General features: G+C 38.3%; 1 protein-coding gene across 1 annotated transcript; it reads left to right on the top strand.

Annotated features, from left to right (window-relative positions):
- Positions 1-112: 112 nt before the first annotated feature.
- LOC125233364 (28S ribosomal protein S7, mitochondrial) lies at positions 113-12,028 on the top strand. Its single transcript, XM_048139354.1, has 4 exons — positions 113-284; positions 368-562; positions 963-1,197; positions 11,757-12,028. Exons 1-4 carry the CDS (start codon positions 217-219, stop codon positions 11,973-11,975), a joined length of 717 nt encoding a protein of 238 aa, XP_047995311.1. The 5' UTR covers positions 113-216; the 3' UTR covers positions 11,976-12,028.
- The last annotated feature ends 2,926 nt before the right edge of the window (positions 12,029-14,954 follow it).

The following is a 14,954-nucleotide window of genomic DNA, read 5'->3' as shown; positions in this document are numbered from 1 at the left end:
TTCCAGAAACTTGGCACTTGGCGTCGAACTTTTGAAAAACAGCACTACGCTAAATCATGTAAAAAAAAAACTTTATGGCAGAAAAGCCAACTGTCAATGTCACTTGGTTTGGATTTGAACTAGGTTATGTTGTTTTACTAAAAAGTGGTTATAAAAATATCAAATTATACCTAAAATAGCATAAATTATAAAACTAGCAATATATTTTTTTTAACTATGAATAACGTAACCAATAAATTATTATTTATAAATAAATTTGTGACAAATTCGGCTTGTTTGCTGCGGTAAGATAGCTGAATATAACCAGATACTAGATAATTATTAATAAATCAATTATATATATATTTCAAATGTTTTTGGATTACAGAAGCAGCACAGTGATTCAATGCCGAAATTACTCTCGCCCAACAAGTTTCCCAGATTACTTTCAAAATCCAATATTTAGGAAGGAAGATCAGGCGAGGCTTATAGAGAGTGGAGAGTTTGCCAAAATCACTGCAACACCTGTGAAACCACCAGGATCACACGAAACCTCATCCGTTTACCATGACCCATTAGTCAAGTATGTTTTTGTACTATTTGTTTCCTACACTCAACCCATTTGTAACTTTTACAATCACATAACACTTTATTTCATTTGCAGTTTGCATGATAATCTGTCAGTATCAATGTAAGCAAATTTTTATAATATTTTTTTGCAATTATTTGTGAAATTCCAGTCCCTTTTGTTGGTGACAATAATATTAGTGACAACCACCATACCTTTAGTAATATCATATTTACATACATATAAATAAATAAATAAAATAATAATAAATATATTTACATACATACATACATACATATAATCACACCTGTATTCCCGTAAAGGGGTAGGCATATAGGTTAAGAACTGACGAGATGAATTACTGTTCTATTTTTGAACCATTTAATGAGAGTTGTATTCATATTTCTACTTCCAGCAAAGTTATCAACCATGTAATGGAAATGGGCAAGAAGAAGCTGGCTCGCAGTCTTGTTGAACAAGCCTTCGAAAATATAAAGAGGATGCAAATAGAAAGATACCACCTCGCTACCACGCCTGAAGCCAAAGCCAAAATTGAATTGAGTCCAAAAGCTATCCTATACAAAGCCATTGAAAATGCTAAACCATTGCTGTTACTGTCACCTATTAAGAGAGGAGGTATTACATACCAGGTAAATGTAACATTATTAGGTTGTTTAACAATTTAACCAAACTAAACTATATATTGATTTAAACTAACACAATCTTCACTCATATTATTAAATTAAAACGGGACTTAATCGTCCGTAATTTTGTCTACCTGTGACCACGGACAAAATGGCATGTCCGAAACGCCGGGTTAAATATAAACGTAAGTTTTATGCGATTAAGTCCCGTTTTAATTAATAATACAAACTAAACTAGAATAAGTATGATATTGTAATTCAGAACTCACTTGTTGATTAATACTATTATTAGCCAGGAGCCAAATATCTATAGCAGAAATATTTTCATTTTATAATACTTGTCTCTAAAACACTTGAGTCACCTAACTAAACATTTTTTTAGATACCATACATTCATTTTATTGCTGTCCCTTTTGAGATTGGCATTTTATGAATTCCTATAATAAATTATCGGTCCTGGTCCTGGTACACACTCATAAAGTCATTTATTTACCAACCAATATCTTTTTGTGCTTAGTATAATTGTGAAATATTACAATCATATCAATAAATAAACATAATTATATTGATTATATTTCCTCGCTTCATTGTTCGATATAATTATTAAGTTTACATTATTGTAGTTTATTTAATCTACTGGCAACATATTGCACGCTTATTTTAGAGATTTATAAAAATAAGTATTTCAATTGGCTCTAAACCTTCCCCCCCACCCTCAGGTCGGTGTCAACCGGCGGTGGGATCCTCATTATTTTTTCGTGCACGGCAACAGACGCACGCGTCCACTGCACTATCTTTTGATACTAAGTTTATCTTGGTTGTTGGCAATGCCAAAGCGTAAAACGCACTAACCAAGAAAAACAGTGGACTAGTATTTTTATCATCATCTACGGATGATCACACAACGCGTACTTTTAACAAGACGCGAGCCTGGGGGTTGACCGTGAGTCAACACGAAGGCAGCCGGGGGGTTGACCGTGAGTCAACACGAAGGCATAACTCATGTAAGACATGGTGATTCTATTACGAACACATGTTGATATGAACATTAGTTACTGAATGTTATCCGCGAGATAACACTAAGTAAGACGCGCATTCGCGCATATGGGTGAAATCTACACTGAGAGAAATTTGCATTGTGAATTTAACAAGTTCGACTTGTTGCGGTTTATCCGTTTGAATCAGCCAAACGTATGTTTAAAACAATGTGTCAGATTGTTTTTATAAAATCGACTTGTTGATTCAAATGACAAGTAGCTTGTTGTTTGAACCAAAAAGCACGTAGGTGCTATTTTAACCAAAAAATTTGTTGAACGAACATGAAACTAGTTGTATTTTCTCTCAGTGTACCCACAATTTTGGTACTATTTTTATTTTAGTTTTTATAAAACTAAATTATGGCTTGGTTTTTGTTCTGTTCAGAATGCATCGTTGCTTTCTCGAACAAGAAGTCACGGAGACCGAAATGGTACATTCCGGACAACCAACTCGATTACCAGGACTCGAATTCTCCATACATCGAGAATGTTTCGGAGATCTTACCTGAAGACGCAACACCCTGCGGGTACGGCGCCAGGCTCAACTCCTGAAAATTCAGCTCCAAAAGTACCTGATTTGGACCCAGACCGGTTACCGTGTTTAGGTGAGGCTATATACCGAACATACACCCATACTTGGGGAAAAATTCACGGTAACTTAGCCTCCCCTTGGCTATCATTAGTCCGCAGGGGTTTACCAAATATTTGAAGGATAAGATATTAAAAGAATACCTTATCTCCGAAAATTGTACGCATTTAGATGCTTCATGCAGAAATTTCTGCGGCCATTACAGCCATGCTGTTTGTGGCAGCTGCCAGTTGGGTGTAGGCATTACAGCCATAAACCGAGCTATTACTGTTCTATTGACGTCTGATGATATATAAGATCACTGCTATCAAGCTGTTAAGCGACAGTTGTCGCATCTTATCAGACTTGCATTATTGCAAAACCCAAGCACGTACAAGGCTTGTCACACCCAGGTTATAAAAACCCTTCTTGACCATAATTCAAGATGCGGGCGATTTACTCTATGGAAGTAAACTCCCGGAAAACATAAAAGCCTCAAAAGTAATTGAGAAACAATGGCTACAGATAAAAAAGTCTGTATATTCGGGAAAGAGCAACTATTGGAGCAGATAGGTATGCGAGGTGGAAGTTTATCATAAAATAAACACAGATGGAGATTCTGATGATGCACGTTATTTAATTCATTAAATAACGACAAGATCCAACAATATTAGTAACGGATGCACACAGATTACACTTATTAAATATCGGAACTATCGGAAAGATGCTTACAAGACGGTGTCATTAGAGTAAGAGAGCGAACCAGCGATCTGTCAACAAAGTGTCAAATCAAAAGCTATTCGGACTATGTATTTGACCGCTGTGATCCTACATATTAACACTTCCCCTTAGGATAACAGGCTAAACAAGAAACAAAAGCAAACTCTACATGCTCTACATGCTTAGTATAATGTATACAAACAGATTCAGTCTCTATCTCTACATGCTAGTTTAATAAAAAAAACATACAAACATGTTTATATTTTTAAACACAATTTTTCTACAAATTTCCTATGTTTCTCAGCACTTAGAGGCTTTGTGAGCACATCGGCTATCATGTCTTCCGTTGGCATGTATTTAACAGTTAAAAACCCTTTCTGTACTAAATCTTTGACAAAGTGATAACGCAAATCAATGTGCTTGGTACGCTTATGACAAAATTCTTTAGACTCTACAATTCTATGAGCACTTTGATTGTCGTTATATAGAGTAATATTAAAATTTACATTTAAAAGCTCTGTAAGTAAGTTCTTTATGAAACAAAGTTCTTTACATACATCTCCAATAGAAAGGTATTCAGCCTCGGCCGTGCTAAGAGCAATACATCTCTGTTTTCGTGCCTGCCAGCAAATGACATTAATGCCCAGCTTAACAACGAAACCTGTGTATGACCTGCGATCGACAATATTGTTAGCAAAGTCAGCATCTGAGAAAGCAGTCAAATCTAAATTACCAGACCTATAAAAATATAGACTATAATTTATGGTCCCTGCCAAGTACCTCAGAACACGTTTAGCTGCCTGCCAATGAGACTTATCGTACGCATGACTAAATTGACTCAGCTGGCTACAAGAAAATGCAATGTCTGGTCTAGTACACACACTTAGATACATAAGACACCCTAATAGCTCTCTATATCTATAAGTATTATCATCTAGACACTCATCAGCCTTTTTTAATTTACAATTTGTAGCCATAGGCGTAGAGGCTGGTTTGCAATTTTGCATGCCAAACTTTACTAGTAATTTCTTTACATAATCAGCCTGATCAACCTTTATATAATGCTCAGTTCTGTTAATACATATATTCAAGCCTAAACAGCTGGTAAGTGTCCCCAGGTTCTTTATATTGAAATGAGTTTCAAGCAAAGATAATATTTCTTGATTATCATTAGCATTGTTACTGAAAATATAGAAATCATCAACATAAAGTGCCAAAATAGTCATAGATTTACCTGACATTTTGGTGTAAATACATGGTTCACAATCACTTTGCTTAAAACCATTTTTACATAACAAATCATGTACTGTTAAATTCCAAATCCTGCTTGCCTGCTTAAGGCCGTATATTCCCTTTAACAATAGACAAACTTTATTTTTATTACCATCATTGAAACCCGGAGGCTGCTCCATATATATGGTTTCTTGCAGCTCACCATGCAAAAATGCCGTAGTGACATCAACATGATTAATATTTAAATTCAACTCAGCTGCTAATGAAAACAACATTCTTAATGTACTATGCATAACAACAGGCGAGAAAGTATCATTGTAATCGACCCCCAAAACTTGTGTGAAACCTCTGGCAACCAATCTAGCTTTATATTTTTCAAATTTACCAGATGCATCAAATTTACGTTTAAAAACCCATTTACATTTGACTACATTTTCATTTTTAGGGCGATCAACTAATTTCCATACCTTGTTTGCAATAAGTGAGTCATATTCACTTTTCATAGCTGTCTGCCAGTGGAGACAGTCAGAGCTAGAGATGGCTTCCTCATATGTTAGAGGATCCGCATGCAACCCAGCGCCATCTTGTGTTAGGAGAGAAAAATTAAGATCATAATCTTCATACCTAGTTGGTAACTTATTACGAGTACTACGAGCCGGACGTAGTGAAGACACTGGCGACACGGGAATAGAGACATTCTCTTCCCCTGAATGTGTCACCCCCCTCGACGGTGGCGTAGCGCTTTGCGGCGGCGACTCAATGTCAGCTGACATCAAAGGCTGCCGCGGCGAGTCCTCGTCAGGAGACCCGGAGGTGTCATGTTCACTCCCAGTGCAGTAGTGCTCGTCATCTCCTGAAAACAAAGGCGTGACGGTTACATTTTGCTCACACAAAGACTGACTAGGTTTGATACTATTATTTTTTATTTGACTAGATTCAATTGATTTGTCAGATGAATTAAAATTATTGACATCAATTTCATTATCATCATTTAAAATTTCATAGTGTATAAATTGATTATTAAAATCATTAATAATAAAATTTAAATTATTCATGTCTTTGGTATAAAATTTACTCTCTATAAATGCTACATTTCTACAAATGATAACCTTTCTGGGGTCAAGTGGGTCTGCAAGCCTGTAACCTTTTGATGTTTCACTGTATCCCACAAAAATATACATTTTACATTTGGGATCTAATTTTGTCCTTTTATGTTTAGGTAATAAAGCATATGCAATGCAGCCAAAAGTATGCAAATGACGGAGGTTAGGTTTAACTCCAGTCAGCTTTTCTAATGGTGTATGGCCAGAGAGCGCTGATGTAGGCGACCTATTTTTTAGGTAGACTGCTGTCATCAGTGCCTCAGCCCAGAAACGGTTATCTAGACCAGATTCAAAAAGCATGCATCTGACTTTATCTAATAAACTACGATTTAAGCGTTCAGAAACGCCATTCTGCGGAGCAGAATATGGAACAGTAGTTTGGTGAACAATCCCATGTTTTGTGAGAAAATCAGTAAAAGCATGGCTGCAATACTCCCCACCCCCATCTGAACGTAAGGTTTTAATTGGCAGACCATATTGTTTTTCAACAAGATTTTTATAATTTATAAAAGATGTAAGTACCTCATTTTTTCTTTTGATAGCGTAGGCATGGGTCACTCTCGTACAATCGTCAGTGAATGTGACGACATAGCGAGAGCCGCCCCAACTCTCCACAGGCAGTGGTCCCAGAACATCAGAGTGGATGAGCTGCAGTGCTTGACTGGCACGGTGAGTAGTTGCCGAAGGGTATGGCAGGCCCGCCATCTTTCCTTTGAGGCAGGTAGCACAGTCCTTCAGCTCCTTCAGTCCCGCATCCTGAAAACATACACCGCATGCCATCCCATTTCTCAAAGATAACATTCCAGACGTACCTAAGTGGCCCAATTTCCTGTGCCATTCTGCAGCTGACACCTCAATCGGTTTAGCACTCTGAGCCTTTTGCCTATGCAAGAGAGAAGAAGAGTGCACCACGGGGAGATATTTAGGGGCAATCTATAAATTCCATTCTTACAATTAACTTTATAAATTGGTTTGCCAGAGATTTGTAGAGAAAGAGCATTAAAAATCAGACAACCCTCCCTTGTAAAAACTAGATTATACCCCTGGTTAACAAGACAACTCACCGAAAGCAAATTAGCAGAAAGATCCGGAACCAACAATACATTATCAAGTTTCAAAGTTTCTTCTATGTTATTGTTAAATTTAAGTTCAAGGCTTCCTGATCCAACACATTTCAATTTAGAGTTGTTCGCTATGATGACATCACTATTAATCGGCTTCATGGAAGAGACCAGGTCACTGTTTTGCACCATAGTCTGGCTGCAGCCCGAGTCAATCAGAAAGTCACTGGTAGATGCTGCGAAGGCAGAGGCAAGCAGTCCCTTAGAGGCTGCCTGATCTTCTTTCTTCTTCCTCTTCAGCTTAAAACAGGACTTCTTAAGATGTCCAATCTTGCCGCAGTAAGAACAACGTCTTGAGTTGGAAACCGGCTTAGACATGAAGGCCGCTCCATTGCTGGGACTAGTAACGGCTCTTCTAGCCTCTTCCTGCAAAAGTCTAGTCCTTACGATCTCGCTACTGAGACTGGACGTCATACTGACAGTTTCGAGATTAGTTACCAAGGTTTCATAATCTTTTGGTAGCCCGGAGAGTAGAATTTCCGCGACCTCACAGTCTTCTATTATCTTGTTTATGTCGGCGAGCTGCTGCACTAGTGACATTGTCTCCTGGATGTATTCGGTCATCGAATTATAGGTGCTAAGCTCCATCCGGTGCAGCTTCCTTAATAACAACACTTTCCTCGCCAGACCAGAGTCTTCAAACACTTTTACTAGATTAGTCCAAGCTTCCTTACTAGTTTTGGCGTTCTGTACATACTGGTGGCAGGTCGACGCAACAGACAAACATATACGTGCAAGTGCTCGCTCGTCACGCGTGGGGTCATGGTCCTCTCCAAGGACGCATCTCCAAAGTCCCTCAATAATGAGGATATTCCTCATAACAAATTTCCACGAGTTAAAATTCTCATGACCACTAAGCTTTTCAACTTGATGACCGCCGGTAGCAGAAATCCCGTGACCACTTGAAGGCCCGGGCTGCGACGGAGGCGGCGTGGCAATCCGTACAGGTACTGCGGGAGCATCATCTCGCCTTGCAGGGCTTCTTCGTTCGTCATCAGACATATTCTGAAACACGCTTCGAATATCTTCTTAGCTGTGATGCAAATGGCGGCGTGCTAACTGGGCGGCATAACCTATTGGAGCAGATAGGTATGCGAGGTGGAAGTTTATCATAAAATAAACACAGATGGAGATTCTGATGATGCACGTTATTTAATTCATTAAATAACGACAAGATCCAACAATATTAGTAACGGATGCACACAGATTACACTTATTAAATATCGGAACTATCGGAAAGATGCTTACAAGACGGTGTCATTAGAGTAAGAGAGCGAACCAGCGATCTGTCAACAAAGTGTCAAATCAAAAGCTATTCGGACTATGTATTTGACCGCTGTGATCCTACATATTAACAGCAACACGGCTCCATCAACTTCGACAACAACGTCGGCGCGCAACCAATACCAGTTTCAGGGAAACGGGTCAGGCCCTCCTCGTTACCAGTCGAAAACGGCGGGGGGGAGCCCAGAGAAAGGACAGCAGTCAACCAACCCCGAACCCTCCAGCTAGACCAGCGGGCCAGGGCAAGCCCCGTGCCACTCCTCAACAATGAGTCAGTTACCTCACGCTGGTAAAATAAAATATTTTTTATGATTGCTGGTCAAAAATAACATCAAATGAAGTTATTTTAGATTCGCTTAAAAACGGTTGCTCTGTAACTTTTGAACGTCCGGTTTTTCAAGACGTTGTACCCCAAAAATAAATTGGAGTAGTGGAAAAGCCGTTATGGAGGTACCTACGTCCAAAATTTAATTCAGCTGGATGCAGTTGTCCCTTGCATCCCACAGCATGACCAGTTTATTTCGAGAACGTTTTTGTCACAAAAATCTATGACACCAAACGTTTTATTCCAAATCTCGAAAAGCTGAACAAATTTATTCCTAGAGAACATTTCAAAATGGAAAACCACAGACCAACTGTTAAGCTTATACTTACCAACAGGTAGATTCATGGCTACAGTTGATTTGAAGGAAGCTTACCCACTGATTCTTATTGCGAGACATTGCCGCAAATATCTGAGCGTCCATTTTGAAGATGAAAACCCTAGTTTATTAACTTAAATGAATTTACGGCTTTGTCTTATGGTCTTTTTTAGCGCGGTATTTTATGTGTCGGGTACTCTTATGTAGAGTGTTTACGAAACGTAAACGTTAACCTACTAGAATGCTTGTGCTTTGTCATAAACTATACTAATAGGACATTAAAACCGCGACAGGTTTGTCGAGACTTAGGTTTTATGTTCAAACTCAGTCGATTTTTTTTACCTACGGGAAAAACGAAAGAAAATCAACGTGATGGTTAGAAAATCTCTGTCACTACACTCTTGTTCCGTTAGAGAATTATCTCAACTGATCGGAGTACTTATTGACGCATGCCCTGCAGCTAAATTTGGGTGGCTATATACTAAAATTCTAGAACGCCAAAAATTTCTAGCCTTGCAACGCGACCCAAACTATAGTAAGAAAATTTAATTACCGAAACTAATATTAAATGATCCGAACTGGGGGATGAATATTATATTCTCTTGCACACGGAGCGTCGAGATCCGAGGAAAAAGCTTTCCACATAAACCATTTGGAAATGTTAGCAGTATGTTTACCTCTTAATATTTTTCTAATGACCGTCGTTGTGACTGTTTTATATTAATTCGTATAGACAATACGAAAACTATAACTGATATAAGCGATGAAAATCGCATGGGCAGCGTTCCATTTCGAAATTTGAACGACCCTTTCAGACGGATTTGGCAGTGGTGCGAAGAAGCGAAACCTTTGGTTTTTTTGCATCGTATATAAATATTAAATATACGAAAGACATTATATATTATAGAAGTGATACCCGGTCTGTATCATGAAATGTGAATCTCGATACTGAATGGGAACTATCTCATGAAGCGTTTATACTGCTACGCATAATGTATACTGCTGGTGAGCCTGATGTTGATCTTTTCTCTTCTCGCTCCAATGTCAAATGTACACTTACTTATCATGGTGGAAATACCCAGATGCATCAGCTGTAGATGCTTTTACACTAGACTTTTATAGTTTCCCTCCATTGCCGATCATTTTAAAATCTTTAAAAAAGATAATCTATGACAAAGTAACAGGAAGTTTAGCTTCCCCGTCTGGCAATCCCAAGCGTAGTTTCCTTTGTTAATGTCACTAGTAAAATCCGATATTATTTACATGAGCCCCGAAGAACATCAGGTCTGTTCTGATCACAGCACCAGGAATCCGTTCCACGAGCGCCTTTTCCTGGGTGCAGCGGTGCTCTCCGGTAAAGGTTATCTGAGGAAACTTCATGTGATCGCATCTATTTCTAAAAATACCATTCAGCAATATAACGTTTCGTTTAAACGTGATTTAAACTATGGTGGACATTTTGATCACAGCAGGATCGTCATATTATGGATCCATAAACAATCATAAGGTCAGCATTATCCCTGTTTCTCAGGACCAAAAAAAAAAAAAAAACAGAACATGTTAAACGTTTGTTAAAACGCATATTTAAAATGAGACCGAATTTTCCAAAATATACTTACTCACTCTTGGGATCCAAAAATAGTATTGGATTACATTGATGAATGGTATCCAAATACGACTATATCTTTAGAGCAGCAGATTACCTAGGTACTAAAAAGCTTGTCGTATTATTGGCATTATGCACTGCCCATCGCGTGCCAACATTCTTACTGATTAAATAAGTGAATATACACTACCCAAATGGGGTAAAAATTATCGTGTCAGATATAACCATCTGCCCCGACATACTTATACTGTTCCTTTCGTACCTTAAAGAAACGTGTCGCGCGACTTCGGTCCTTCGCGAGTATCTCACTCTAACAAGCGATAAAAGGCCTCCGAACTCAGAACACCTCTTATTAACTGCGAAGCGCCCTCACAGGGACGCGATGGCACAGTCAATAAGCAGGTGGATAAAACAAGTACTAGCGGAGATCGGGATGGACGTGGCAACATTTAGTGCACACAGGCACTCGCCATACTACCACGTCTACTGCCGTTTCGGCATGGGTCAATGTTTGACATTATCAGAAAAACTGCGGGTTGGACCTCAACCTCGCAAATATTTCCTAAATTCTGCCATCGTCAAATAGTTGACGAAGACCTATTTGCAAGATCAGTTTGCTATAATTAATTATGAACTGTGTTACTGAATAAGACTGATCTTGTGTATAAATTACATAATTATGTAATTGCTAGTTGTTTAGTAATAATTATGTAACAAAATTTAATGATAAATATTTAATTTTGTTTTCACAATTGGCATCCGCAAAACTTTGTCTCTAAACAACTACAATAATGTAAACTTAATAATTATATCGAACAATGAAGCGAGGAAATATAATATATGATCAAACGAGCTTCGCAAGCGAAGTTCGATCGATATTATATGACTCGCTTCATTGGAAGATATAATTACCCTCCCTCCCGATACACCCAGATTCCAAAGTTTTGCTTAGAATAATCTCTGAAAATAATGAGGATCCCACCGCCGGTTGACACCGACCTGAGGGTGGGGGGGAAGGTTTAGAGCCAATTGAAATACTTATTTTTATAAATCTCTAAAATAAGCGTGCAATATGTTGCCAGTAGATTAAATAAACTACAATAATGTAAACTTAATAATTATATCTTCCAATGAAGCGAGTCATATAATATCGATCGAACTTCGCTTGCGAAGCTCGTTTGATCATATAATATTTCTTTCAAATAAAAGCGAAAAAAAAGGCCTATAACTGATCAATTTTGTGGTATTACAGGTTCCTGGTCCAATCACAGAGAAGAGATCCCTGTTCCTCGCAATAAAATGGCTGCTTGAGGCCACCAATGAGAAAGAGAGAACTATCCACTTCCCGCAGGCGTTCGCGTGGGAGTTGCTGGACGCCGCCAACAACACAGGCAAGGTGGTGAAGAGGAAGCAAGACCTGCACCGGCAGTGCGAGGCCAACCGCGCGTACGCTCACTACAGGTGGCAGTGAATCATTTATTTTGTAGTTTAGCTGTATCGATAATATATATGTAGATAAACTTATTATTGCTTTAATTTAGACTGGAGTTAAAACCTTACTTTAATGGCTCACTGACTCAAAAGGAAGCAGGGCCTCCGACACGAGAGATTTCCACTCTTCCCTATTCTGTGCTACCACAGTATAAGGACGACTAAGTAGTTAATATCCGGGAGCGGCGACGCTAACGGTATTTGGGTCTACCGCACGCGCCGCTCGCAATACGGCAGCACGGCCCGTACTGACGCGACCGGCATCCTCTGGTTCCGCATGTACTCGCTGCACTTCGCTGTGTGCGAGCGCTACTCAAGAACAAACCGTGCGGCGCAAAATTTGTTAGAAGAATTATTACTGGTTTTATACTATGGTGCTACAGAATATTGCACGAGGCAGTGCCTCGCGAGGCGTGCGGCCAGTGTGAACCCGGATAATTACGAGAAAATGTTTTTATGTTAAGCGACAATGTAGTACCTTCTTACTTGAAAACGTCTGTGTACATGTCATAAGTTGATAAGTACTACATAGGCGTATTATAGTGGAGATGGAGACAGCACATCGGGAGCTTCAATTGTGGTTGACGAGAGGTTTCAATAAAACACGATGTTCATCTCACGATATTTAATGGACAAATTGATTACATAACACAAGTTACGTTTCTAATCTTAGACAAACCACTGGAATAGACCCGGGACCACGCAGGACCGCCTATTGGAACACTAGTGTACTTCAATAAGGGTAGTTAACTATTAATCAAATCAGCTCCTTTTATTCGAACTGTCAAAACGTTTGTTATTATTCTGTACGATTTATATAATAGAAATTGTATCTAAAAATGACTTAAACAAAAAAATAATCAATGATATCGATCAAAAATATAATTTAATAATATTTGAAATAATAAAACAACTGAAAGATTCTACTGTACTTTAATGAAAGTTTGAAATGATCATGCTATGATTAATCGTTATCGACTCTCCTCGTGCTTACGCTAAGAAATCTATGTTGATTCATTCACAGAAAGATAAAATAAGTATGTGATGCGGTGACTCACATATATTATTTTCTTACAGACAGTTTGCTCGTAATCTGAAGATTCGAATTATTTCGTAACAGTAACTATTTATACAAGGTGACTTACATCTTAGTTTATGATTGATTGGTGGTTTCTCTATACATGAGATGTTCAACCTTATGTTAAACTAAATAACGTCAAAGACGTTGCCCAAAAATATGATCTTGATGCTTTATCAAAGCCCTGAAATACATCTGTCTCAACTATTAACAGGGCAAACTTTAAACGAAGTGTAGGGGGTGCGTGGCAACAGGTCTTGGGGGCGCTAGACGATTGAGGGACACTGGTACATATACATAATTGTACGATTTCTTAGATTCAATGCCACATAAATGATCCAGGTATAAGATACACCGCATACTACTATCGGCACGTCAATTTAGCATAATTTTAAATTTGAGGTACAGTTTTAATGTTTATACCATATCTGTAGGCCTAGCACATGATGACCGCGGGAGTATGTCGCCGCGAGATAGATGACACGTCTTTGTCTAATTGTATTAATGACATAAGGACAGGTAGTCTATCTCGCGGCGACATACTCCCGCGGCCATCATGTGCTAGGCCTGCTGACCAACAAAAGGGACCGAGGGACGACATAAGTCAATTCTTTCATATAAACATTTTACACTAATCGCTAATCATAATATTTATTCTAGTAGATTCTACTCAACTCAAGAACTATTAGCGGTGTTAGGAGCAGGTGTCTAAGCAATCGTTTAAGCACCACCGTGTTTAGTTTTTAGAGGAACCCTGTCGAAGATATCTGTGTTCACATTTAAATTGAAAATGAAGTGTTGGTTTAAAGTACCTACCTATAAGTATTTTTAAAAAATGTATGAAAGCCGTGTAGTGAAGTTATAGTTTTGAGCATTGCCACGATAGTTAAAATTATCTTCAAACCAAAGAGCTTTCAGAAAGATTAAAAAAGACTAAGCTTGCTAAGCATGAATTGAGAATTTTAATAAGATAAAGAAGTTTGCAACTTAAACAAGGTAAAACCTTTGGGTAAAACTACAACGAATGCCAATCAATGCCAATATATCGAACTTGACGTTGCTAGTCAAGGTGACAGAATCTCTGTTTTAAAACGTAAATAAATAACATACTTATAACATAACATAATTTAGAACACATTTAATAAAAAAAATACTGCGCAAAATTTGTCGTGCATTGTTTAGACTTTCAATTGAACTACATTAGAAACTATGTACAGTCAACAATATGTATTATTCGCCTACCACCTTTGCGTGTAGAGATAGACTCCTATACTGGGTGCCACTTCTCTGTAGCTGACTCTACTCCAGACCACAGAACTAAATCAAGATAGAAGGAAAAAGTGTATCTACTTCGCGTGCGGAAAAGTTAAATAGCGAGCGACATTGTTCGCCGCGCAAGTCAGTCTGCTCTCGACCGCTGCCCGCGAGTGACATACAGTGAAAAATACAAAATGGGTCGGTATTCGATAATTAACTGTTCAAACACCACCAATAAAAGCAAGAGTGTTAAACAAAGTGTTTCCTATCATCGGTAAGTACCATTTGTCCTAAAATATTTTTTATTAAATAAAAAACACGATTTTCCTATTTTTATCATCAAATTATTAGCTGACGTACGGCCGTCAAACTAGTTTTCCATTGCGGCTTTAATTTGACGAGTCCGACTTGGCGTGCGTTTAAAACAAGCGATATAAAAATAGGCTATTCAAACTGTCGAGACAAAGTGAAGGTAGATTTGTTATTTTGTCCGTCGAACTCACGTCGAACTTAAGAATAGTGGTGCACCACGGAACTAAATCGTCATGTATGCTGCGATTTCCTTATTCGATTTAAATCGATTTTGCGAAGCAGTGGAAATTATAATTATGTTTTTATATTGTT

The sequence above is a fragment of the Leguminivora glycinivorella genome, chromosome 14 (genome assembly GCF_023078275.1).
Source record: "Leguminivora glycinivorella isolate SPB_JAAS2020 chromosome 14, LegGlyc_1.1, whole genome shotgun sequence".
Taxonomy (NCBI): domain Eukaryota; kingdom Metazoa; phylum Arthropoda; class Insecta; order Lepidoptera; family Tortricidae; genus Leguminivora; species Leguminivora glycinivorella.
The sequence above is the reverse complement of the archived record's forward strand: the minus strand, read 5'-3'. Positions and strand labels throughout refer to the sequence as shown.

What these genes read in the sequence shown, in the direction of transcription:
- LOC125233364 (XM_048139354.1), top strand. Translation starts at nt 217, where the DNA reads ATGAATAACGTAACCAATAAATTATTATTTATAAATAAATTTGTGACA. An exon ending in AATTCGGCTTGTTTGCTGCG is followed by an intron (nt 285 to 367) that starts GTAAGATAGCTG and finishes TTTGGATTACAG; the next exon opens with AAGCAGCACAGTGATTCAAT. An exon ending in TACCATGACCCATTAGTCAA is followed by an intron (nt 563 to 962) that starts GTATGTTTTTGT and finishes TTCTACTTCCAG; the next exon opens with CAAAGTTATCAACCATGTAA.